This window comes from Ambystoma mexicanum, chromosome 2p (genome assembly GCF_040938575.1).
Source record: "Ambystoma mexicanum isolate Mex_15411 chromosome 2p, UKY_AmexF1_1, whole genome shotgun sequence".
In the NCBI taxonomy this organism is placed as follows: Eukaryota; Metazoa; Chordata; class Amphibia; order Caudata; family Ambystomatidae; genus Ambystoma; species Ambystoma mexicanum.
The window spans coordinates 1,182,048,608-1,182,075,993 of record NC_090923.1 but is presented as its reverse complement, the minus strand read 5'-3'; the positions used below and the strand labels follow the sequence as shown (position 1 = coordinate 1,182,075,993).

The 27,386-nt window shown below is 45.1% G+C and overlaps 1 protein-coding gene across 9 annotated transcripts in view; it reads right to left on the bottom strand.

The window, feature by feature from the left end:
* Window positions 1–27,386, bottom strand: part of ATP2B3 (ATPase plasma membrane Ca2+ transporting 3) — a 1,317,805-nt gene that overhangs the window by 447,417 nt on the left and 843,002 nt on the right. For all 9 annotated transcript variants that reach the window (XR_011302157.1, XR_011302158.1, XR_011302159.1 and 6 more), the window contains 2 exons: window positions 23,577–23,741; window positions 1,785–1,999 (listed from right to left, as the gene is read on the bottom strand). Coding sequence is in view for 6 of the 9 variants with exons in the window: in XM_069645362.1 (XP_069501463.1) it covers window positions 1,785–1,999; window positions 23,577–23,741 (380 nt within the window). In the remaining 3 variants the exon portion in view is untranslated. The remainder of the gene's footprint in view (window positions 1–1,784; window positions 2,000–23,576; window positions 23,742–27,386) is intronic.

The window sequence follows — 27,386 nt, the reverse complement described above, 5'->3', positions numbered from 1 at the left end:
ACAGTAGCACACTCTGAGTAGAGGCAGAGCTGGCACGGCTGGGGCAGAGAAGGAACCATGGAAAGTGTGGCAAGGAGTGAAGCGGATTCACACCCTCGGTGGAAAGGATACTGGGTGGGGAGGGGGATGCCGTGGGGGTGGCAATGCTAAGGAGACACAGCTCCGCACAGAGGGACACTCGACTTGGCAGAGCTAGTCTGCGATGAAAATTCCTAGCATATACTGGTCAGTAGCTACAGGAATACACTCAGAATTCTCGTTCTAGATTTGCTGCACCAAGCAGAATATTCCAAACGGTGTGCTAATAATAGGGTGACCTGACATCCTGCTTTTTACGCCGTCCAAGGGTTTTATGACAGTCATCACGTGTTCAGTGGGCTGCACCGGCCGATAAAGACCCGGAGCCCCAGCAAGGGCCTTAACACCAGGCCCTGGTGCCGTTCCCGTGCCAGTGAAACCTATCAAATGCGTGATTATTGCCATTAGCACCCCAAAGTAAACCATTGAGGTGCTAAGAGCAATTTAAAAAAAAGAAAATACAGCCGGACTGCTTCATGTCAGAAGCTGTCAGGGAGAGTCATGGTTGTCATAGAAATGGAAGGCGGGGCTCTGATCAGAGCCCCTCTTCCATTTCCATGATGGAAAGAGGAAGCCAAGCGGTGCTGTGTGGGCGGAGGAGCCCCGTTAATGTAAGCAGATGCAGTGGAGGGTGCTGAGGGGCTCGAGTTTGGGGCGGGAGTCGGGGGAGAACAGGCAGCACCGGGGGGAGGTTGGGTGCGCAGAGCACTCAGGTTGCCCAGAACCCAGGCGTACATCGTTAGATTAAGCCTGGGTTTGAAGCAACCTGATTGACTGAGACTCCCAAAGGGTGCTATTGCAATTTCAAAATCCACACTCACATCGTAAGTGCAGGGAATGATTAAATCTTCACAATCCAGCAACAACTTTAAACCAATATAAGTTCCGAATATCAAAGTATCACTTAAACTAGAGGGCTGCTATTGTAGGAGGGGTTCAACCCCCCAACCTTTCAGGTAGCAACCACGTGCATTAACTGTGCCGCAGAGTCTGTTTAAGAAAAGCACCTGTAGCAAGATGTGTCATATCAACCAGAGCAAAAGCTCTGCTCTTAGTAACAGTCAAAACTGCACAATTTATATGATAGAGCACTACTGGATATAATATCGGATGCCACAGGGTGGAGGGTGGAGGCTGTTAAGAGGTGGGGAGACCTCCTTTCATGTTTGTGGGGGGGGGGAGACCTCCTTTTATGTTTGTGGTCATCTGGGATTTTATCTTAACATCTGGTCACCCTAGCTAATAAGGCTAAGCAGAGGTGGAAGGGGGGCCTCCCATTTACATCCCATTTCGCCCCTACTACTATTTTAAGTCTAGGATTCGGAAGACAATTTTCTCAAAAATCAAGAGGGCACTGAATGGAAGAAATTGCATGCAAATATGAATGTCTATGTTATTTATGTTACATGTTTTTTTCTGTACATTTCTAGTTCTAGCAGCAGCACATTCTGCGTGGAATACTATTAATCCACTTCTAGCAGCACTAAAGATGAGTTAGCCGTGATCAGAATGCGTTTCTTGCAGAGGGGAGCATGGAGGATCGCCATTTTGATGGTGACAAAGGGTGATAAATCCCTATCCATGTTCAGGCTCAAAACAAACACAGATGGAAACACAATTATAGTAGCCCCAAAAGGCTTAAATACGAAATAACAGCGGTTTTGGTGTTCAGCAAAATAACCGTGCATGAAATAGGCTTCACTCACCTTCACAGAGTAGGCCAGCGAGATGGTGACTGCCAGCGGCAGGCCCTCGGGCACGGCCACCACCAGCACGGTAACACCAATGATGAAGAACTTGACGAAGTACTGCACGTAGACCGGGGTGCACTCCGCCAGCCAGGAATGACCCTGCACGACGAACGTCTCGATCACAAAGTACAGAACCAGGATGATCACGGTGATGGCGGACATGACGAGACCTGGAACGAGCCAAGGAGACAAAAACAGGGTGAGTGATGGAACAGTGGAAGACCAGAATGAGGGACGTGAAACAGCAGAGGAAAAAGCAGAGCTCTGCACATGTACAATGAAGGAAAACAAGTCCTGCGTCTCAATCTCCAGTTCCCAGATCCAATATATATTGAGAAATCATACACAGAGTTTCTGAAATATTTTTGATTTTCTTATTTTTCTTTACATAGAAAAACAGCACAATCTTGCCTGACTCATATTCTTGGTCGCTAGCTGCCAAACACTGAACTGTCTGAGGTCTGAAGATATGTGGTCTGGAAGCTACCAACCAAACAAACGAGGCTAACAAAGGCATCATCTCCTCAAGATCACCTGTTGTGTTTTTCCCTTCTATAAACATGTTTTCTTAAGGTTAACTCGGTACATCCCCTAGTTTCATCCTGAAAGCTTGTGAGATATTGTATTGGGTTAATGCACCTGCTGCAGCCTCAAATCATCCCAAGGCCTTAAAAATGCAGCAAGGGCTGTTCCTAATGTTCACAGGCAAAAGAGACCTCCTCATCCACTTAAAGACGTTGACCAATTACAGCACTTCAAATTCGCTTAATACAGAAACACCTTGCAAGATATTCACAGCGAAAGTGCAAATAATTATAACATTATTTAATCCATCATTTTATGTTAAAATAGATACTTCAATAACCTATCCTTCTTTACGTTGCTTCCTCTATTTGCATTTGTTTGTCATAGGGAATGTAGCGATTCAAACAGAAGGAGGTTTTCGCATAACAGTGCAAGCTCAGGTTAGGTTTGCAGGCTATTTTTAAAATATTAACTGTTTGCAAGAACCCAAATACTAACCGTACACTTGCAGAGATCACAGCATCGTTAAAGAAGGATACGCTTAGTTGTTTTTTTAAGGCTGCACACTATTAAAAATGTGGGGTTGCCTGCACATTTCCCTATTTAATAGTAGATCCAAACATTTTAAACTAATGCATCGTCACAAAGCATTTCACATAGTGTATCGATGTGACACTCTGCACTGAAACAATGCGTTTTTAGAGAGGCTAGAGGTGATATTAAATCACCCGAATGTAAGAGATTTTTTATTAATCATTTGTTTAAATGCTCTCCTCCTCAAGGCTTGAAAGAAATGGTTAGGCCCAGACACGAAGTGTTCTTGCGGTCTTGGTTTTGATTACAATCTAGCCCATTTCTCATTGATTTCCCTGCATTGTATTGATTTGAGGAGGAAATGGCATAAGTCTAATTTTATAACAAATATTATTAGGTCTCTAATGAAGGCTATATTTCTATTTATGAATTTACTTGCAGTTCCCGGCTTAATACATGCAATTCTAGCATATCTTAAAGGTCAATATCGGTCGGTATTTCATAGGGTCACTTCTTTCCCCCTTCTTAAATATTGGAATTACCACTGATTGCTTCCAGGAAGGGGGCGTAGGTCCCTCTGACTTATTAATGGTAATTGAAAAGGCGAAACGCATAGCAAACTGTCTTCTTTTGAATTTGAAAGGCATATTCGTATCAGATGGAATGCGAGATATGCGCGGTATAAGAGCAGTGTCTAAGTTTAATCCATACAATCTTACACAGGCCTCTATGATGTGCCTTTGTAGACACAATATTGTCAACCATGTTCCATTGCACAATCCCCGCGACATAAGATTGCATAGTATCATAATTACAGCACCTACTTTCCATTATAGGGCAACCTAACACATTATAGGGCAACCTAACACTGAGAAATTGCATCAGCTGAGTATGAAAACATACCTAAGCGTTTCATATATATATATATATGCCTAATGTGTGCTGTGGGTTACCACTAATGTACAGCTTCCCACATAACATTAATAATTAAATATAATATCATCATATAGATATGCATTACAATAGTAAAAGCCCCCGTAAAGAACCAGAAGAGCAGATTTCCTTAGACATACCGGTAACACAATCAATATACCAAGATTCACACAACATGGATCAAAGGTTGAGCATTCAAAATATCTATATCAAAGGGTAAATACCCCTAAACTATGATGACAGTGGAAGTAATATTATTTTTTTTTAAATCAGACCTACGTACAGTAATCCATACTGTCTGTAAATAAACCCTAGAGAGAACAAATGATGAATGCATTTATCTACTGGCTATTGCTGTGGTTGAATTTAGCTGGAAGCCCTTTGTCCAATTGCCTTTTTTATTTAATTGCAATTATATACATTTCATCCAAGAAGTTTATACATTTGCTAAAGCTGGTTTTAATAGATGCCTAAGAACACAAATTAGTGTATTGACATATTTGCATCTGTATTTTGGTTTCAGTTTTATTCTATTTTATACATTTTAGTGTTAATGGAATCTTCTGAATAAAATGGATTTATTATGACAAATCGAGGGAATTTGTCCCTTCTCCCCAGTGGGGACCCCTCGCCTGCCTGTGAGGCTAGGGAGGAGAGCCTGCTCTGCAACACCCTCTCTAGGGGTCTAGTCAAGTGGGACATCACCAGGAGAGACTCCCCCTCTAGGGACAATGACTCCGCTCCTGTGAGGTAGTCCCTGATGCCCTCCACATGATGGCATATTTGGGACTATTTAGTACACAAAATAATTCCAAGTTCCAGGACTGGGTTGAAGAGAAAGTGCATTTATGCCGTTGCCAGAAAAAAGAGAATTTGTCTCTTTAAATCAAAATCTACAATTAACTGCAACAAGTGTGAGGAAGAGGAGAGAGAATGAGAAAGAAAGGAAGGCAGCACTGGCAGAGGAGGCCCCCTGTATGGAGGTTCTATGCATAGAACACCTGAAGCTGGTGGATGTTGAAGGAGACCGCAAAGCCCACCAATTTTAGAGCTGCTGCGAGCAGGATAAGAAAGCACTGGAAGCCCGGCGTGGACAAGAAGCCAGAAGCCAAGACAGCTGGAGTGGAGGTCTCAGTGGTGGGGTGACCACAAACCAATCGGGGTGGGCAGGCTGCCTGTTCAACAACGCCAAGACCACCCCACAGAGGAAGCAATGAATGGACCAGTTACCCATAGCTGTATTGAGAAATTGAGAAGGAGAGAGAAACTCGCAAAAAACGAACAGCGTATAAAGCTAACCGAGAAGCAAACACAAGGAAGGAGAAGATCCCCAGTATCTAGGGGCACGGGAAAGATTTGATATGATATGATAGGTTATTTATAACACGCTTACTACCCAGAGGTTTCTAAGCGCAGACCCGGGGATCGAACCCATGTTGCTCCGTGTCATCTTGTTTCCAAGGCAAACACGTTGCCGTTGAGCTATCCTCCCGAGACTGAAGGTAACATGGATAACAGGCATACCTAGAAACATAGAAACCCCGAAGCGTGCAAGACATAGAATTGGAGTATCACTACCTTAGGAAGACAGGAAAATAGCCCATTATCCAAGAAACAGAGTTGAACATAACAGAGAGTGATAACTATGAACTAAAGACCAAAGAGGTCCCTAGGATAAACATTGTACAAGAGAATCCATACCAGGAAAAGGTGAACTATAGTTATTTGGAAAGCCAAAGTCCCAGAGAGGCACTAGACAAGAATACTCAGAACTCTTTAAAACACAACAAAGGATTCAGACAAGGGAAAGGAAAACCTATACTAGAGAGGAGAGAAAGACTACTAGTCCCATAGTTACAAGAACTAATAGCAAGGATAACGAGAGACTATTTAAAAATTGCCTATTAAGAAGAACTATAAAAGAAGGGAAGACAAATGCAAAAGCACAACAATCAACAGAAGGGAGTCATTCTCCTGGCCTTAGTTGAGTAAACTAGTGGTAGGGTCAGTTAGGATTAGTTTGGATATCAGACGTATTCCGTTTGGACATTAACCAATGACTGATGAGCACTTTAGTAAGGTAGGTAGGGAACACCCCATAGTGATAGGGAACAAATGTCCTTATTATGCTTTAATAAAGATATGGTGAAAATGTTCTTAGAGTGTCCCTGCCCTTCTTCTGACCCACCACACGATCTATCTGCGAGCTTCCTGGGAACGTCAAGATTATTGTAATGTCAAACAGAGTGCCTTTCTGGGAATATCCAACTGGGAGTTTAGTGGAAATGCAACCCTTATTGGTGCGACCAGATCGAATCCACAAAACACTGGAAATTCAGGTTTTAAGTTAACAATATGTATGTAAAACAAGGAGCGGTTGAATGGAGAACCATAAGGAATGGGGATGATCTCAACAAAACTACCACTCCGGCTTTAGTAAACATGCAGTGCCTAGGATGAGAAAGGGATGAACACAACAGTGAGGTAAGACTTGACTGGAACAGTCCTTAATTAATCCTAGGGCCTTCCCATGAGCAGGTAGGTATTCTACTCTTTCCCTCTCAGAACCTCAAGCAGGTAATGGTAAACAAGTATTGGATGAATTGTATGTCTTCCTGGTATAGGATGTGTCATTGTAACTAAGAAGAGATTGGCTCTTCAGGAAGATAATGATATGATATGATATTTTATTTATAGCGCGTCCATACACAAGTGTTTCAAAGCGCGACGAGGCAGGGGAGGGGAAACAAGGGGGGGACAAGACAACAATGTTACTAGGCCCAGTGACATTGAGATCGCGCAAGTGCAGGGGAGAGGAAAGGGGAAAAGTGCCGGGGGCAGGGGAGGAGGAGTAAGTGCAGGACATAGGAACTAAACATCAAGAGACAAGAAGTGTGGCCAGCAGGTGGCAGTGCAAGGTTAAGTACAGAACAGCAAGTGATAGTGCAGGTAGGGGGACTGTAGGGTTACAGATACAGCCCCAAGTGCAAGGTTGCCAAGAGGCGGTGCAGGTGTGCGACTGGGAGGCCAGGGACCTGGGCCCGTGGTTCAGAGGGTGGACAGGTAACCAGTGCAGTAACGGACAGGAGATCAGCAGGGAAGAGAAAGAGAGAAGGCAGAAGCAAAGAGGAAAGTCTTGAGCTGCTTCCAGAACCCGAAGATGTGTTAGGATGGATGATTAACTAAACAGGTGCCACCAGAGCTTCTCTACAAGAAGATGTGTTAGGATGGATCTCCAAAAGATGTGTTAGGATCGATGACCTCCGTCTCCTTCTGTGCAGTAAACCATCTGTAATTTCCTTGTGTGTATGTAGCTCATGGGCTCCCCCGTGTTCCCATAATCCTGTAACTTTGGTGAGCAATTCTCATTCTACTGGAGTGGGCTTTCAAACTGAGCATGTGTGCTTGGGGGTTGTTGGGCATCCTCTTTTTTTCTGCTGCTGCTATCTGCACTACGGGGTGGTCTAATGTCCCCCCCTAATTTCCTTGGTCTTTGGTTGCGGGAGTTGGAGGTCAAGCCTGGCACAATAGTTTGGGAAGGGCAGGAAGATCATGGGGGATCCTCTGAGTACTGCCACCAGGAGTCACATTGCAGATTGTTGTGCTCCCCCAGGCATCCACAGCTCCATGATCCTCCTCTGCTGACCCCCTTTATGGGAATTCATCATACTGGACATATCAAACTTGTGAGTTTGCTGGGAGTGACATGATTCATGTTAATGTCAAACTGAGAGCTTACATGGACTGTCAAGCTTACTGGGAGTTTATTAGAAATATAAAGCTAGGATCTTCATGGAAATGACCACGCTTACTGGGAATGGCAAACTTAGACCTCAATGGGCACTTATTGGCAATATCAAATTGGCATCTTACTTGGAATGGCAAGCTTACAGGGAACGTTAAACTGATAGTGTACAGGTAATGTCAAACTGGGTGCTTACAGGGAATGGCAAGCTTATTTCCCTAGTTTCCTCTCTCCACCATAGGCATGCCAATTAGACATGGGTGGCTAGCAGGGACTCAGCCAAACCCTCATTAGCTTTAGTGACCTTTATGAACACACGCATACTAGCACCTCCCAACTTTACCATACTTCGGACTTTCAGTCAATCCAAGGGCGTTCAACCTACAGCACGTTGGGACCATACCCATGGTGAAAGGTGCTATAAAAATGACGAAATGATTGCGAATGTCAAACTTGGGGGGTTACTGTCATGGACCAGTTACCTGTCTTTTGGTCTATAGCTCCATTCTAATCCAACTGAAAACGTTCACTTGCTTCTTTTCCACCAACCTTTTCCCCTTTCTGCTCACCCAACTACTCTCTATTTCAGGCTGCACCCTTTCTTCATGGTCTTCACCTGTCTGTTTCTTCTACCCTCCACAATACACTATGACTTTGCTCCATTACCCCTTGTCTTGTAGCCTTCAGCCTCAAATTGGTGTAACTTCGACCTCTTTATTTTCCTCAACCCCCTGCATCTGTAACTCTCAAACACGATGCTCCGGTTCTCCCAGGATCTTAAATCCGCATCTATCCCCATTGCCTAGCGCATGACATCTGCCCATATCCCCCACCTTCTTTCACTCTTTCACTCTTTCACTTGGCACAATCCCTCTGCAGCAAGTTTGTTTGTTTGTTTGTTTATTGAATTTATGAAGTGCACCAGACCCGGGGGTAACAGGGCGCGGCAAGGTTATGCAAGGCTTACAAGGTTACATAGTGTACAAAGTACAATATACAGGTAGTCAAATTTCACAATAGATATAACAATATTCAATATACAAATAGTCAAATTTCAAAAAAAGACGTGGTTATTTACATCATAGTGTACACACGTCTGCAGAAATTTACAATCTTAAGAGACAGACAATACTGGAGTGCAATAGTGTCAGAGGAAGCTAGTTCTCGATCAGATTGAGGTGGGTAATGAGGTTCTTTCTGAAGTGAGGGTAGGGTCGGTCAGCTCTCAGCTCATGTGGCAGGGAGTTCCAGAGTTTAGCGGCCTTCACAGAGAAACTGTTGCTGCCGATCTTGGAAGATTTGAATCTAGGTACTAGCAGGCAGTTAGTATTGACGGTTCTGGTGGGTCTGCTGGAAGTTCTTCTAGATAATTTGTCAATTAGGTAGCTAGGTGCAGCATTGTGCAATGCTTTGTGTGTCAGGGAGGCGATTTTTAGTTGTATTTTGTTATGGGTGGATAACCATTTGTATTGGCGTCTGCTTGCGGCCATGTGTACTCTTTTGTTGATGCCCAGTGCAGCTCTGAGGGCGTTGTTTTGTAGTATTTGGAGTTTTTGGATACTGGCGTTATTGGCACTGCTGTAGAGAGCATTGCAGTAATCTAATCTTGAGAGGATTAATGCTCTGGCCAGTATGATGCAGCTGTCATTGGAGAGGAAGGGCCTACCTGCTCTAATAAGCTTGCACGTGTAGGCTGTGGTGGATGCCAGAGATTTCAGTTGTCTATTGAAGGACATTGTGGCGTCCAGGTAGAAACCAAGGGTTTTTACCTCCTTTGAGACTATGGTATTGTTGCCATCAATGATGAAAGAAGCGTATTCATGACCTAGTTTAGAGATATTGGAGGGGGTACCGAGGATTATCAACTCTGTCTTGTCATCATTCAGGCATAAACCGTGAGTGGCCATCCATGCCTGAATGATGAGGTAGATTCTATTCACCAACGCCAAGTCCCTGCCATGATCCCCAGAAAGTGGGAGGAGAATCTGAGTGCCATCTGCGTAATTAGTGTAGGTCCCAGAAGATCCAAATCATCGAACAATGGTTTGGTGAATATGTTGTACAGAGTTGGAGACACGCAGGAGCCCTGGGGGACCCCGCACACGATTGGGGTGGGATCAGCAGCTGTTGAGGGCGATAATACTCTGATGGTTCTGTCGCTCAGGAATGATTCTATCCACTTGACAGCGCCCGTGGAGAAATGGGCTGCTGTATCAAGATGCCTACAGAGGACCTTATGGTCCACCAGATCGAATGCAGCTGAACGATCAAGTAGCAGCAGTAGTGCTGTCCTCCCTTTATCTCTCAGCTCATCGATTTGAGTCTTCAGATCTATCAGTGTGGTTTCCATTCCATGTAGTGGTCGGAATCCTGATTGTCTGACCCCTAGGAGTTTGTGTAGTTCGAGGTATTTTTGGATCTGCAGGTATGCCACTTAATCCAGAATTTTGAGTAAAAATGGTACCGTTGTAATGGGGCGGTAGTTGGTGGTGATAAGTGGGTCTAAAGTTTGCTTCTTCAGAAGGGGGAGAATCCAGGATTGTTTGAGATTGACTGGGGCGGTACCATAGGCAAAAGAGGCATTGATCAGTTTGGAGATGAAAGGGGAGAGGTCTCTTGCTGCCTCTTTTATGATGTGTGCTGGGCAGACATCTCCTTTACAATTGGACGGTTTGAGTGAAACAATGTTTTTTTCCACTTCGAGGATGGAGGTTTTGGTGAAACAGAATGTATTATTTGGAGCAGAAATGTTTTTATTCAGTGGGGGAGAGCTAGTTGGTTGAGGTAAGTTCAGGGAATCTTTCTTATTCTTTATTTTGGTTTGTAAAGTATTTATTTTATTAGTTAGGGCTTGATGTATCTCTGAACACCAAGTCTTGTTTTTGATTCAGATATCGGGTGTGGAGATAGGGGACTCTAGTTCTCTTAGTATTGTGAATAATTCTTTCATACTAGAGTTAGAATTGGCAATACGTTCATTATAGGAATTTCGTTTTGCCTGGCAAATTTCTTTTTTGTAGTGTGATGCAGTGGACGCTAGCTTCTTTTTGTTCTCATTGGAAGGGCAGAGCCGCCAGTCGGTCTCACATTTTCTTTTTAGTCCTTTAATTGTGGAGTGAACCACTTATTAAGGTGTGCTTTGGCTTTATTAGGCCTCAGTTTGAGAGGGGCGACTTTGTCCAGAGCAGAGAGCATGATCTTACTACATTCCTGCACCAAGGTACTTGGGTCGAGGTTGTCTGGCAGCGAGTTTAGGGTAGGTAGAATATTAGGGATCACACTGTCCACTGTAATATTCTTTTTCAATCTGGTTAGACAGGGTGGCGCTACTTGAGGAGTTAAGATTATAGGTCTGGTGGTGGTCGACAACTTTCTCATACAGTACTGAGTGCTCGTACTGTACACACAACTGTGTGGTTCAGCCAACAAAATGACTCATGTTTCCCAATAGATGAAATGGGACCCATTTTCTCTTTGCAATTTTGTATGTAAAAGGTTTTGCTTTTACATGTACATTGGCATTTGTTCCTTTCAACATACATTTTCCTCTGTCCTATGTCCTGTGAACACATCAAATTGTTATTATTGTTTATGAATGTCTAACACCATGACAATCTTTTGTAATGTAGTGTCCATGTTTCCTTATCAACTCACTTATGAGTAAAATCATTTAAATGTCTATGGTCACTGGAGTCTTTGTACATATTCCGGGACGCCCTGATCACTTTGTGTTTAGTATCGACTTGCCTACCTGGATAGATCAGGGAATTGCCAGGAGCCCTCTAATTTATACTATGGGGAATATTAAGCTTACTGAATGTCAGATTGGGAGTTCACTGGGAATGCCAATTTTACTAGGAATGTCGTAGTGACAACTTATTTGGAATCACAAACTGGGTGCTTAATGGCAATTTAGTGTCAGAGCTTACTGTTAATATCAAACTTTGGGGTTGCTGATTATGCTAAATGTAAAACCTACAGATGAAGTTCAAGTTTTCTGGAGATGTTTTGCTGGGACTTACTTGGAAAGCCAAACTGTATGATTGCTGGGAATGCCAAGGTTCAGGTAAATGACAAAATGGGAAGTTAGTAAGAACTTCAGGTTTACTAGAAGTTATAAACCGGGACTTATCATATCATATCATGTCATACTATGAATGTGTAAATCCAGGGATGGCCCTTTGTTAACAACCTCTGCATGGATGCCTCTAAGGCTGAGATGATACATTTTGGGATCCCTTCTCTCCAATACTACTGTTCAAATGGCCTCACCTTATGGGCACAGCAACTATCCCATAGGATGAGGTGAAGAGGTGTCTTATGATACTAAACTCTCACTACATCCCCTTATAGACTGTTTGGCCCATACATCACACTTCCATTGCCTCATCCTTTTAGGAATCGCCCCCACTTGGAAATTATGCAAAATATCAAGGTCACCAGAGCACATGTGTTCTCACGCCTAGAATTTTGTAATAGCCTCTACCTAGGGGTAAATACAAATTACCTGATTCAACTACTGCTTATCCAAAATGAAGTGGCCGATTTATTCTGGCACTTAAACCCTGGGACCATATACCACCAGGTCTGAACACCCTAAATTGGCTCTCAGTTACAACAATAAAATCACACATGAAGTCAACTGCCTCATTTGCCAAATCCTCTAAACACTCCTAAATACTAGAACTTGTACATAAACACATATGTACCGACAACGTTGTTAACAACGATCTAATGTTACCTGTGTTCAAAAGACTGAAACATGGAGGGAGATCCCTAGCACTGGTAGGTCCAAAACTCTGGAACAACCGCCTTTCACCCCCCCCAAAAAAAACAGCCACAACCTCCCTCAAGTGTTTCAAGAGGAATGTGAAATGTTGGCTCTTCCAAGAGAGTATGTAATATAAATATCTTCACACACAGGAAATGACCAGCCTTTTGTATTCCCTTCCTGACTCTTTGTCATGACTTGGCAGCGCGCATACGTAACTGCTAGCACTCGCACCTTGCGGCCGCACTTAAGCCTGTTAACATGGAGTCTGTCTGCCTTGGCCCTGCAAAAGTTTACCTGGCCGGTTCCTATTACAAACCGTTTATGTTTTATTTTAACGTTTGTACCCCAAAAGACACAGGTAACTCATATTAATCTTGCAAAAGCATCACCCACATTTTAAAATCTCTCCTACTAATGCAGATTTCAGACTTCATTTTAATTACATTGGCTTGGGACCCCATCCCATGCTGTGTAATCATTCTTTTGTATTTTTCTTTTTTTATTTTAAAATTTGTATTAGTTTCAGTAATACAAGTAACCACACTGTCTAATCAATCTTTCAAATTGTTAGCACCAAGGTTACTGGGATTTTCAAAATGTGATCTTACTCGAAGTGTCAAGCTTACTTGTAGCTTACTGGAAATGTCAGCCTTACAGAGAATGGGAATCTAGAAGCTTCCATGGAATGTGAAATTGTGACATTAGTGTGGGTGGCAAACTGGGGGCTTGCCAGGAATGTCAACCATGATACCTAGTAGGAATGACAAGCATATTGTGCATTTCAAAAGGGGGGCCTGCTGTGAATGTCAGATTGAGAGCCTACAAGTAAGGGCAAGTTTACTGAGAATGTCAAGCTGGGAGCTAATTAATATTTGGTATAGTGTGACACTAAGACCCAGAAGTATATACACACTAAGTATCATCGGTGTAGGAAGTGGAAGAGTATTTGATATTTGCGTGGGAATTTACTGGGAAAGTTTTATGCAAACTAGGATTTTCGCACTGGGAATTTAATGGGGATGTCAAATTGGGAGAATACTCAGAAAGTCAAACCCGGGGCTTACTGTGATTGTCATTCCATGACAGGCAATTGCTAAATATGTTCTTCAGACTACAGTCTGTGGAGATGGGGAAAGGAGCATAGAATTGCATGCAGCAGTAATTGTAGTTTAAGGAGATGTAGAGAACAGTTAAGATTTGGCATAGTAGTCCAGAGCATAGAATTGAGAAGCCGAATACTGTCTACAGATTAGGGCTCTGCTCTATTTTACATGCAGCGTACATGCCTATGGTAAAGGCTGTGTGGCAGCTGGACTGAATTTTATGTGCGACTCCGTTGTATGGTTTCCTTTGTTGGCCTTCTACATAAAGAAGGGGCTTCTAAATAGTTCCATATGTTAATATCGCTGCAAAAATATCGCCATACAAGAATGGTACTTTTTGTTGCGGCAATATTGCCATATGGAACCTGCGGGGGACACCCAGCAACCCCGAGATTTTTTTTTTTAACACTTTTTTTAATTAGTGGTCCAGAAGATACATAACACAGCTTTACCTTACAGCTAGAAATAAACATGACACAATAGAAAATCGGTACAGATATCATACATCTCATCAAGGTGGTACATTTACATAGCTTCATCTTCATCGGAGACCATATCACACAAAATCATTCTGAAGGGCCCCCAAATATCTTTAGGTCTACTAGCCGATGGGCGGGTGAGGACAAACTGTTCTTCAGCCTTATTTACATATGTCAATTCCCAGAGGAACTGCTTTACAGTGGGTGGCGCAGCATTCTTCCATTGTTGTAGAATACATTTTCTGGCAACTGCGCACGAGACATTAAATAGTCTTCTGATTTTTTCGGAGCACTTGCCTATATCTCCGAATAAATATTTCTGTGGGGTCAATGCCGGGGGGATTTGTGTAATTTCCTCAAGGATATCCGCCACCTCCCTCCAGAAGCCAGCCACCACCGGACAGCCCCAGTACATGTGGAATGAACCAGCCTGATCCGCCTTGCATTTGGGATACTTGCCTGGACTATGCTGAACAAACTTTGCTATTTGGCCGGGCTGTAGTGCAATCTGTTTATAATTTTAAATTGTATTAGGCGTAGCCCAGCGTTCAGGGAAACCCTCTTGGTAAGGGAACAGTATCTTTCCCAGGTCTTATCGTCTATAGGGATTTGGAAATCATTTTCCCATTTACCTTTGATCAGGTTGGTCGAGGATGTGTGTGCCTGTATTACAGTGTACAGACTGGACACCCCCAATCGTTCGCCAGCCGTTATCATCTGCACGCATGGGTGCGTAGGGGGTTCATCAGGGAAAGACGCCCAGCACCTCTGAAAGGCCGATCTCATACGATAGTACTGCAGTGTCCTAAGTGGGCCCCTGCCAAGCGCCCCCATGATCAGCTGAAGGGTCGCAAACGTCCCATCTATAAACATATCCCCCAGTCTCATCTCTCCACTGGGATCCCAGGCCTCACGTAGGCTGGCGTCGTGTGTTGGTGGCATGTTAGGGTAGTTCCAGAGGGAAACCTCGAGATTATACGGGGCCAGTACTCCCAGTCTTTTAAATATAGCTTTCCATGCGCCAATTGTACAGCTCACCGGGTTGAAGTCGCATGAGTCCCTGTAGTGTGCATCAAAGATTACGGACTGAATGTTCGTGGGGGAAGTGGTGAGCTCCTCTACCTCCACATGGGGGGGACCCTCGTCTTTGGAATACCAATATTTAGAGAACTGGGCCTGGGAAACATAATAATACAGTTCAAAGTTAGGTGCTGCTAAGCCGCCTGTGGAGTACGGTTCAGTTCGTTTTTCCCACCCTATTCTTGGAGTCTTCCCATTCCAAAGAAAGGTCGTCGCCATAGACCTGAGTTTTTTAAAGAAGGGTCTTCCCGGCCATATCGGGATGTTCACGAATGGGTATAATAGCTTGGGCAGGACTATCATTTTTAGGATTTTAGGACTGCTCTCCTACCATGCAAAGACATCGGCAGGCGGTCCCATAACAGCAATTTAGTCTTCAAGGCCTGTAGTGTGGCATCGTAGTTGTATGTGTACAGCGTGTGTTTCCCGCGCGAGACAAGTATCCCCAGATATCGGATGGACTCCCCATACCACTTCAGACCACACAGGGAGCCGGGGCAGCCGGCTGACGGTTTGAGGGAGAAAACCTCTGATTTGTCTCTGTTTATGGAGTACCCCGAGTGTGCGGGGAACTCTTGAATCTCAGCCCTAATAGGTGCTAAGATGTTTTCTGGTTCACGGATATATAAAAGCGTGTCGTCCGCATATAGCGAGATTAGCTGAGTAGCCCCTTTAAGGTTGATGCCCCTGTTGGAGTGTCGCAGTCGGACCGCTATAGCCATTGGCTCTATTGTCAAGGCAAATAGTATGGGCGAGAATGGGCAGCCTTGCCTGGTGCCCCTTCCCAATAAAAACAAATCCGAAATTGACTGGTTGGTCAATACCCACGTCCCAGGTTCCGTGTAGAGTAATTCCACGTATCTAATGAAGTTAGGGCCAACACCAAATGCCTGCAGCACTGCCAGGAAGTAGGCCCATGACACAGAATCGAAGGCCTTTTCCGCGTCTAATGATACGGCTACAGCATTTCTGCCCGGGTCTATTTGGGCCATAATACCAAAGAGCCTACGAAGGTTAAGATCCGTAGATCTAGTGGGGATAAACCCATTCTGGTCAGGGTGTACAAGTGTAGGAACTGCCGGCAAAAGCCTACTGGCCAGTACTTTGGCAAATATCTTAGCATCTGTGTTGATAAGAGATAGTGGCCTATATGACGACATGTCCTGGGGTGGGTGGCGCGGTTTAGGGAGAACAGTTATCAGGGCCTCTCTCATGGACGGGGGCAGTATTTTACATTGGAGGGATTCCTCCCAAACCCGCAATACCAATGGAACGAGCTCCGCACTAAACTCCTTGTAAAACTCAGCTCCCAGGCCGTCTAGCCCTGGGGCTTTATTGGATGCCAAGTCCATAATCGCCTCAGCAAGTTCGTCAGTAGTGAGAGGTTGGTCCATTGCCAGGCGGGTCTCTTCAGGGAGTTTCAGCATTGTCAGCGTCTCCAAGTGAGCCCTGATTTCCGTGATCGTCTTAGTGTCTCTATTGCTATACAGCTGTTGATAAAATTTAGCAAACTCAATATTGATCTCACTCTCATTCAGTAAAACCTCTACACCAGTCGTTGGTATACTAGTAATTCGATTAGGGTGCCTGTCCTGTTTCAGTAATTTAGACAGTGTCCTTCCAGCTTTGTTACCTTCACCATATTTACGGGCTTGGACCGGGGCCGCCATGTACTGTACTTCCCTAGCAGCTAGTCTGCCAAATTCCTGGCGATGTTGTATTCCAGCTAGAATGGCCTTATCATGTGTATGAGCGTACTCGTCCTCAAGTTTCCCCAGTTCGTCCTCAGTTTGGGTCAGGTCAGCCCTAACCCCTTTCAAGAGACCCACGGATTTGGATAGCAGCGTCCCCCTAGCCCAGACCTTAAAGGATTCCCATACCGTGGAACATCTATCAACTGAGCCCATATTAATTTCGAGGAACTCTGCAATTTCGGTGTGTAGCCCCTCCAACACCCCAGGGTCACTCAGCAACCCCCCAGGCATCCTCCATCTTCTGGGAGATCTAGGGCAGTTTTTAATTGCAACCTCAAGTGTTATCGGGGAGTGGTCAGACAGTGTACGGGGCAGTATCTCACACGACTTTGTTACAGCAAGCATAGCGGGGGAAACAAACCAATAATCAATTCTGGACTCGGAATCGTGAACCGAAGAGTAGTATGTGTAGGCCTTTCCTTTCGGATGCATCACTCGCCAGGCGTCATCTAGGGAGAGCTGGGAAAGGACATGTCGCAAAGTTAGAACAGCCCTACTTGGTGCTCTAACGACCGTGCTGGATCTGTCCAGTTTAGGGTCCATAGCGATGTTGAAGTCCCCATCCCAGACTATAGTAGGAATATCAATGGCAGATAGCAATTGGTATATATCAGTATAAAAGGCGGGGTCATCAATGTTCGGGCCATATGTGTTTACCAATAGCATCCGCTGTCCTGCAATCGAGCCCCACACCAGAGCATATCTACCAAGGGGATCTAACTTGTGGCCATCGGGCGAAATCCCAGATTGGGATGTATGAGCGTGGCGACACCCCTGGACTGAGATGAGTAGTTTGTACAAAACCTGGATTTGCCCCAGCCGGGAAGTATGCACTCATTACTAGTATCAACAGTATGCGTTTCTTGCAGCATGACAATTTGAGCGCCATGCCTGACAACATAATTTGCAACCTTCTTAGTCTTCAACCGATTATTCAGTCCCCTTACATTCCATGACAACAGTTTAACCCTTAATCTGTGGTCTAAGTCTTACGTAGAAATGTTCGAATAGCATCTTCAACCTCTTGGATGTATCGTTCAAATAACATGGATTGTGTCAGAATCTCACAGCCCACTAACCTATAACAGGTCCCCCGATAGCCCTCCCAGGGCAAGGTGCCATAACGGGGGGGGCCTTCCCCAATTCAAACCATGGGATATTGCATTGACAATAACCCAATCCAAACTCCGCATCCCGCCCACCACCCTGATCGTCTCCCCCAACTTGACGATGTCTGTCCCTCAACTTGTAGAATATTCCCGGGATAGTCAAGTTGCCTCACATGACCGCCATCCCCGGCTCCCATCCACCACCAAACACAGAAGATGGCCATCTTTTGTATCAATTTACCAGGGACCCTGAAGTAAGGCCCATACCAGCTGCAACCGGATCAGTAGAGTGCGCACATCTTAGTCCGCCGGCCGGGTCTATTCTTCGGCGCAGGTCGTTCCCCCCTTGGAGGGAGGGGAATAGAGGACTCAATATAAAACAGGGCTTCAGGCGGGTTTTCAAAAAAAGTGTGCCCTTCCTGCATGCTGAATTCTCATTTTGGCCGGGAACATCAAGGCGTATGTGATCTGTCGTGCTCTAAGGAGTTTCTTAACCGGTTCATAAGAGCGTCTGTTTGCCAGGACAGAGGCGGAGAAATCTGGGTATATATGAATACGGTTCCCCTCATATTGCAATGGACCGGCCTCCCGTGACAACCAAAGGATTGTATCCCTGTCTCTGTAATTCAGGAGGCGGGCAATTATTGTACATGGCGGGGCTCCTGGTTTGGGTACCAGTGCTGGAGTACGATGCGCGCTCTCCACCAGGAAATGCTCAGAGAGCGATTTAGGCCAGAATAAGGTTTTGAAAAGTTCATCCACATGTTTCTCCATTTGGCCCCTGCCGAAGGATTCCGCCACTCCGACCCCACGGACATTGTTCCTCCTTGACCGGGATTCGAGGTCCTCACATTTGCTCTGTAGTTTGTTCATCGTGTCTTTGATGTAGGATATATCTCGATTGTGGTGGGCAATAGTATCTTCGTTCACACTTATCCTACTCTCAGTCTCTGTGACACGTGCACTCTCCTTGTCTATTCTGGCTCTCAAGGAGCCGATGGTGGCAACTATTTCGTCCAGCTTAGTGTTCACTGCAAGGAATCCGTTCTGTACTAGTGCAGTCAATTTATCTTCTCTATCCATCCCATCTTGCTCGCCCTGAGCACCCTCATCCAGATGTGTGTCCACCGTCACAGCGTGACTAGCCGTGTTGGTAAACGTGTCCATAGGGCCCTTCTTCCTGCCAGCGGGGGTTTTGGATGCCCTGTTTGACTTGCTTGGCTCCCCATGCCTACACCAGGTGTATATTGGGTATGTCACAAAAGCTCAGGAAGGTCCAAACCTCGGACCGTGGGTGAGGGCCAGCGTACCTCCAAGCGTCACGGTCAGTATAGTAGAACCACGAGGTTCGGCCAAGCTTGCAGGGCGTATAAAGAAAGGCCGCGTAGCATCGGTATGGCGGCGGTGAGGCACCACTTCAATCAAAAGAGAGCTGAGCTCGCCGAGCTGCTTGGTGTGTCCCAATCGGCTTCACAGTGTGTTTACAGGCCTAAAGAGGTGGGCAGGGATCAGGAAGACCGCAGCCCCAAATTAGCAGATCTCGATGAAATGTCTGCCGGGGGCATCCAGCGTATAAAAAGCGATTCATGTGTTGAAACACGACAGGGAGCCGTCAGGAGCAGCCTTCGCGGCAAGACTGGCACACCGCGTCATCCCTCCCAACTCTCGCTGGCCGCTTACTTGATTGTCCAGCTCCGCTGCCTGCAGATCTATACGTGGGCGGGAGCCACGATACTCCGTAATCAAGGGGAAGGAGGCGGTCGAGTATCAAGCAGGTCGGCGCCGAGGGCCAGATTAGAGCCAGGGCTTCCACAGGAGCGACAGGCACCTCCAACCGCCACCTCGTGAAGAGCGTGGGCCGGATAGCAGGGCCGGGCGAGAGCTGCCAGCATAGACTCCGCCCACTCGCGGCCTGCAGCGCTCAGCAACCACGGCCGCCGGGTAGATTTCTCTGGTGGCGCGCGTCGGCACGACACCGATGCTCGCGCCGGCGGGTTTGTTGACAGCCAGATCTCAGCAGTCCGGTACCGCAGCAGGCTCAGATTTTCACAAGTTGTCGATGAGTTCACCGGCAACCGCTACAACAGGTTTCAGCCCTCTAGACGGCCTATGAACGGATCTTCAAGCGCAGGATCTTGTGGTGATGAAGGAGCAACGGGTTTAGGTGGCCATTTTCTACGTGTGCAACAGCGCCCCCTCAACATTGAGATTTTTTTAAAGGGAGTGGGGGATACCCCACAATTCCTGCTCCCATTTACCCCATAAGTTATCCCCATAAATAATGTCGCCCATGCCGTTTCCCAGCGACTATATGTATGGCAACATTATTTATTAGAATGATATTACCTGATACCTTCTAAATGGCGCTCTAAGTTTCCCGATATTTGTTATTCTTGGCCACGCAGGATTTCTTGCTTGCTGCCCCTACCCATTCTGTAGCTCAACTAGATCGTCCAGAATCCTCACAAAATTCACAGGTTGGTAGTAAATGTGTGAGCTCTTGTACTCTGCTCCATTATCAGTAGATCTGTTTTTCACAAAGCTATCTGCCCCCTACCATTTTGAGAGTCTAGGCTCTATCACTTCACTGTATTCCTCCAGTAGAGTTTCAATACATTGTTCATTCCTCTCAAATATAACCCTCCGAAAATCTGGTATCTTGCAGGGGACTCCAAAGATCTTTTTGATGTTTTTTTTTTTTTTTCGCTCCCATCCTTCCCAATCTTTCCAGCTCCAACCTGGACTGCACTATCGTTCCCTACCTTCAGCCCTGTTCACCAGTTAGTTTTTAGGTAAATGTACTTAATTGATGTTCCCTGAAGTGGGTTGGTGCATTGAATGTAATTGGGGTTGTAGTTTTGCTTGCATGTGTTTACCTGCATCCATTGTTCTGGCCAATTGGTCAGTCATTTCTCATTCATAATTCCTCCCAGGGTTTAGGATTGCAGGATTTTGGGTTTAGCAAATCCGAGTGACTCTTAGGGATTGACAACCCCTCTGCCTCATCGGCCAGTCCTATGAGTTTATACGTTGCCTCACAGCTGATTGCATAGACGGTTTGTAACTGAGCACTGTATTTGGCATTTAGAATATTTGTTAGTTACTGCTGTTGGTTTCTTCTTCTAGAAAAAGTATTCCATCTCAGCAGTTTTATCAAGAGTGAGTCAATACAAGTGACACACACACATGTATGTCATAGTCTGCCAGCGTTTGAAACTCATCTCTCTATTGTACACATTTTTCAAACCTATTCTTTTTATAATCTATACTGTGATGCTCTGCAGCTGTAGCACTGTTTCTTTCAGGGGTTGAGGAGGAAATGATGTCCTGTAGTTCTTTGATGACTTTAGTAATTTCAACCTCTAAGACAATATCAGAGTCGGATTAATGGGAGGCATTACAGGGACATGTGTTTATATGCGGGGCTGGGGCATACAATCATATATTCCTACAAGCCCCTGCGAGATTGGGTGCCCTGCTACATTGACATAATAGGCTAACCGGGCAGTAGCTAGCACAGCACAGATTAACTCACCAGTGGTGCTGCCACAGCCACATAGAGTAAGGCTTTATCCTACAGCACATTTGGAAATAATATGCCACATTCCTGTGACATGTGTTTTATGGGCCCGTATTACAAGCTAAAACATGTGAATTCCCCTCTAAATCAATTTGCAAAAAGAAAACAAGCACTGAACAAAACAACAATAACAACATTATTATCACACTGAGCTAATATTTAGTAATCAAAATATTTGGCACCTTACAATTTCATAGCTATTATTCTGTTTTTATATTGTAGGGCTGAAATTACATTACCAGTTAATTACCCATAGCTGATCGAGTTTTCAAGCCTGTGCAATTGAATGTGTGTCACTGTTGACTGTATGTCCTGTCTCTACGAGGGATGAGTTTGCTCTTTTATACCATGGGCCAACCTATGGGGGTGATCTTCTGCCACCAACCTACTCCTTCGGTTACTTTGTTGTCTCTCGTGCAGAGCACCTTTGGGGCCCCAAAACATTTTAAAACCTGTAAATAGTGGGATTCACTGCTCCAACCATCCTGAAGAAGCATTGTCATGACTCCAGGGCACTTGATGCATCCATAAGGCATTTGTAAGTGCTGTGGTTGAATGTCTATACTGTCCTGAAGAAGGCAGCCCATTAATACTCTGTATGCGCCTGTGAAGTGTCGACTATTTCCAAACAGTCTGGGACCGAAACAGTGTCAGGATGAAGATTTGTTAACTTTTTGATATGAGTTACCACTATTCCACTTAAACATTACAAAATAACGGCCTGTGCAATGATATATAAAACAATAATTTAGACTTTAAACAAGTTTACATGTGTACTAACACAATTATGATTTTGTATAAAGAAAAAGTACTTAAAATCACATTTAATGCAAACTCATTGTTTTCCTCTTTCCGAATCATCACAAGTGCTTCCCTCAGTAAGTAACTATTTTAAATGTTGGCTGAGAATCATATTTTATCATACAGTTCATGTATGTCTAAGACCAATTCCGTGCTTCGCTGTCATGCAAGGTGGCCCATTGTTGCTCCTTAGAAACCCATTTTTGTTGCATTATCTACTGGGCCATTTCAGGTTATAGAACCTGTGTTCTATAAGTTTCAGGTAAAATGGAGGAAATGTAACACCTCTTTTGTCCCTCACTGTATGTAACTGGCTCTAACAGCACCCTGATGCCTAAGGGTTTAGGCACTTTACAAATGTAAAAATAAATAAATATATAAATAAACCTATGTTCCCATGCCTGCTGAGTAACTGGAGGGTCTTCCACTAACTGTATGTGTGATGTACTTTGTATCCATTAACTGAACGCTCATGTGCTTTATAACACGTCTTGCTATTCTTCTACAGAAGAACATCGGTTTCTTCTCTTCAACATGTGAAAACATGAAATGAATACCAAACTCTACTACACCCTACAAAAAAAACAAAACCATAACACCCTAGCAACATCACTATGCTCATTCTGCAAAAAAATCACACTCAGAAAGGGTCATTAAGGGTTTAACGGCGCCGTAAAAGCTGTCGGCGCCGTTAAACGCTTAACGCCTGATTACGAGGTCCCTTTGCGAGACCGACCTTAACGGCTGGTTATACCAGCCGTTAAAGTAGGGTGCCGCAAAGGGACCTCGGTGCTAATTACGGTACCGCAATTTGCGGTACCGTACTTAGCGCCTTCCCCAGTCCCATTGAGCCCTATGGGGTGAAAATGGGAATGGGGAAGGGCCATGGTGAAATGGGGAAATACCGCCCCGCCAACCTTGGAATGGGGCGGTATTTCCCCATTCCACCATGGCGGACTTGTTACAACACCGGCACCAGCCATGGTGCTAATAGCGCCATGGTTTAGCGCCGGGGTTGTAATGAGGGCCAGAGTGTTTTAGCCAGCATCACAAAAAAAAAAATGTTACTCTTCACCACACAAATATCTTAATTACAGCAAGGTCACAACCCCCTCACACATCCATATTAGTCAAGCCAAGAGCACAACCCTATTCACGCACAAAGTCTTATTCATAGTACACACGAAGTGCTTCTCCGTGGCTAACGGGCTTTAAACACAAAGCCAGGCCTACGAGCATGGCCAATGTTTTGTCAATGAGTTGATTTCTCTGCCTGTGGTCCCGCCTTCCCAATGCCACATACAGTGGTGAGCTCCACTTCCCTCAGTACCTGCTTTGCCAATCTGCACTGCCAGCTTGGTCAGCTTCCCCTGCAGCACCGACTTCTCCTTTTTGGGGACACTAGCTTTCTTCCGCTCGCGCTCCTCGAGCTCACCACCTTCTGCGCTCTTGAGGGGCTGCATTTCCATGGCCACTGCACCATCCTGCTTCTTAGCTGTACAAAAAGAAAAACAAACGAAGGAGAATCAATTGCCATTACTTTCTGTCATGAAGGTTAAATCTGCGCAAACATCAATTGAAAGGTTCCCATTGGATGCCAAGCCAATCTTGAGATTACCACAGTGGTTGGACAATGTGCTCCTTGATGTGCCTGTATGGCTCGGGTGGAATTGCTAAACTTCATGCAGGCTGGTGTCCTGAAAGTCCGAGCTGGGAAGGGGCAAAGTCTGAATTTGCCCCTCCCTATCTTGGCCTCTCAGGAAATCTTCCCAAAGGCATGAGTGTGTTGCTGCACAGAAATAAGGTCAGCATTAAAATGTTGATTCCCAAAAGATGTATGGATTACCTTTAGTTCCTAGCTCTTTTTGTCAAGATATTAAAGGCACATGCTAGCTGTTGTTCGTAATGAATGTCAATGAAAATTAATTTTCCAATCATGGCTCGAATTGTGTATCTTTCTTATACTTTGATATTACTCTAATATCTGGAGATTGTTTAGTGTTTGTCAAAATGTTTAAATCAGTGCTTTGTTATAACCTATGGGCCGATTCATGGAACAAATGTGTGCCGAAAATTGTGGCGCAAGCTGTCGCAAGTGTGAAAAAGCAAGCGCACGCGCATGCTTGCGATACATGGAAGGGCCTGCGCGTGTTTACCCCGGGATGTGCGCCAAATCCTTGCATGGCGTATACGGGTGCACACGTCATTGCAACATCCAGAATGCCATGCGCGACGCGCACAGCAAAAGCGCACAAAGTCAGCGCACACACCAAAAAGGGGACGGAACACGCGGAATGGGGAACAACGCGTGAAAAAGAAGGCGTAACTGGGGATGTACTGCAGGGAAATACACGGAACGCCCACACGCATAAGAACTACACGTATTCATGGAATTGAATACGGGAAACCCACGCACGGCCAAAAACACGCACAGGCCTAAACACGTCCGCCACACGAAGGCAGGCGGTAGCGTCCCTGCGCATTACAAATGTGTGCACAAACAACAAACACGTATATACAGCTACAATGAATGTCCCATTCTGTGGCCCCCTAGGAGAAATGACGTGTCAAGCAATGCTCAGGCATCCCAGAAAAGCAAGAAAAAGAGATACGCGACCCCTGTATCCAAAGTGCGTGTACAAAAACACACGCAGTACACTGTGACAGCCAGGAGCACAAAAAATGCGTACGTTATCAACACGCAGGCTAGTATGCCGGAAAAAAAGGGGTACGCGACTAACAGGGACACCTGCAGTAGGAAAAATAGCGTGCGCGACTCACTGTCTGCCTTGCGTATAGAAGAAGAACGCATAGCCAACACCCACGCCAAAAGAAGAAGTATGCACTGTAGCCCCTGTGAAGTAATCACGTGTGAACCCCAACGTCTGGAAAACACATGCACCACTTTCCACAAAAAGCACGTACAGAGTGATGGAAACCCATGCGCACACCCCGGAATACACGTACCCTGCTCGCGCTATGACTATCACGTGAAAAACCTCACACGCACCCCCCGGAATACACGTAGCCCACTCGTGCCAAGCCTATCACGTGTAAAACATAACACGCACCCCCCGGAATACACGCAGGCAGCCCATCACCCCAGTCCATAGCCCGCAGGCAGCCCATCCACCCTGGGCTTACTCTGCAGGCAGCCCACTACACAGGACTCCAGGGGTGCGTGTGAAGTTTTACACGCGATAGGCCTGGCGCGAGCGGGGTACGTGTATTCAGGGGGGTGCGCAGGGAGTTTTACACGCATTTTCCTGGTTGGGGGGGCTGTATGCTGGTCCACTGGACTTTGCAGTATGTTCAAATAGGTATACACAGTCCCTATCTATATAATGACATCTTACTCCACCGATGGGGATATCAATTTGTATAATACAATAAAGAGCAAGATGATACGTATTCTCTACTTACATCCAACCCCCTCAAATAGGACCCTCTGTAAGATTTTCCGGCACCACTAGTCCTGAAAAAATGAACCGCATGCTATAATTCATTTGCAAAAATATATAAAATGTATTCAAAATATTCCAACCGAATTAAGCATAAAACACTACCCTCACCTAACAGTGCAACTAACACTAAAAAACAATTACTAAAACATAAATCACAATTTTTACTTATTTGCACGACACAGAAGATATCACATAACAAAACACAAAAAAATCTCAATGTGTCATTAAAACAACAACAATCCCAACATGTTTCTGTTCTTCACAGCCCTGTTCGGGTGAACATTCTTCAGGGGATATCTTTAAAACATCCACTATTCTCCTCAACACCGTGTTGAATGGGTAGTTTCAGGCACCCTCAAAGGAAAAAAGAAAACCTCCGGGCCTGTAGAAGTAAGGGAAAAAAACAGAGGAAACTAATTAGTTCCAAGGGGGGAAAAAGGTACTACAGAATGTAGATGGAGGCATGGCTCAAGAAATGTGCCACACTCAGAAGGGTCCCAATGGGCACCCGGGATTTACCTTTAATTGGTGAACCTTCAATGCACGTCACAGAATGACAAATTTGCTAGTTTCTCGCCAAATGAGAGACCAATACTTCAGGGGGCGTCACAGTCCGCCAGGGTATCGCCACACCTAGATGAGACAAAACCAATACACAGAGACCACATGCTCTGTTACATCCAGAAATCACTCTGACAGGGGCTTCAAATAAAAATAGCGACTACAAATAAAAATATAGCACCAGAGCTATAGTCATATTTACCTCCACAACTGTGGGGACCAGTACTGCAAAAAGCAATGCAGCAGTCAACCTGTTGCAATGGAACAATCCACACGATCATACAGTTAATTACTGTGTCAATCTGTAAGACAAATGGGGACATGAAGCTTAACAAATATACCTAGCACAACCATATCATCAACCATCATCATATCATGCACTGTTACGATAGAGATTGCCCAAAAGGGTGTATCACCCGCGTGATAGAAAAAGCCTAGGTGACAGTGCAACGTATCATGCAGATACAACTTCGAGTGTAAAGTGCGGCCCAGGATCCATGCAGAAAACACTGCGGACAGTCAGTCCTAAAAAGCGTGAAAGATCGAAAAAGTAGATGACCAGATTTGAACTACCGCATGTGTAAAAGGATCACAAAACCCCTGCCAATACAGAGATGTGTCGGCTACCGGTTAGTGTCACACACGGGATAACGAGCGGAGGCAAACTACAGCTGACACGCTCACCTGCACACAAAGGAGGGTTTAATTTCTCCGCCAGCAACTTCCACAAAAAACTTCCAAAGAATTCAGACGTCAATGCAGTCCGTTGGCCAACAATCCACTGCTGTGTGCACACGCGGTCAAAACCGCTGTCGATACATCTATGGTTACAACGCGTGTAGCCAACACTGAAAAAGGATTATACTTCTCAGTGTGATACCATGAAGCTGGAAAACGGGTGGCCATATTGGAAAGGACCCAGGAACAACCGGTGTTGAGGAGTTTAATGGACCCAGGTCATGGAGGGTGGACCCAGTGAACACCAAACCAGTGCCAATTGAAAGGATTATAACACATAGATGTTATGGAATTGATTCATATACAAAAAACAAAAAGTAAAAAATATATATATGCATTTCTTGCAGTATTCATTACCCATTTACCACAATATTATG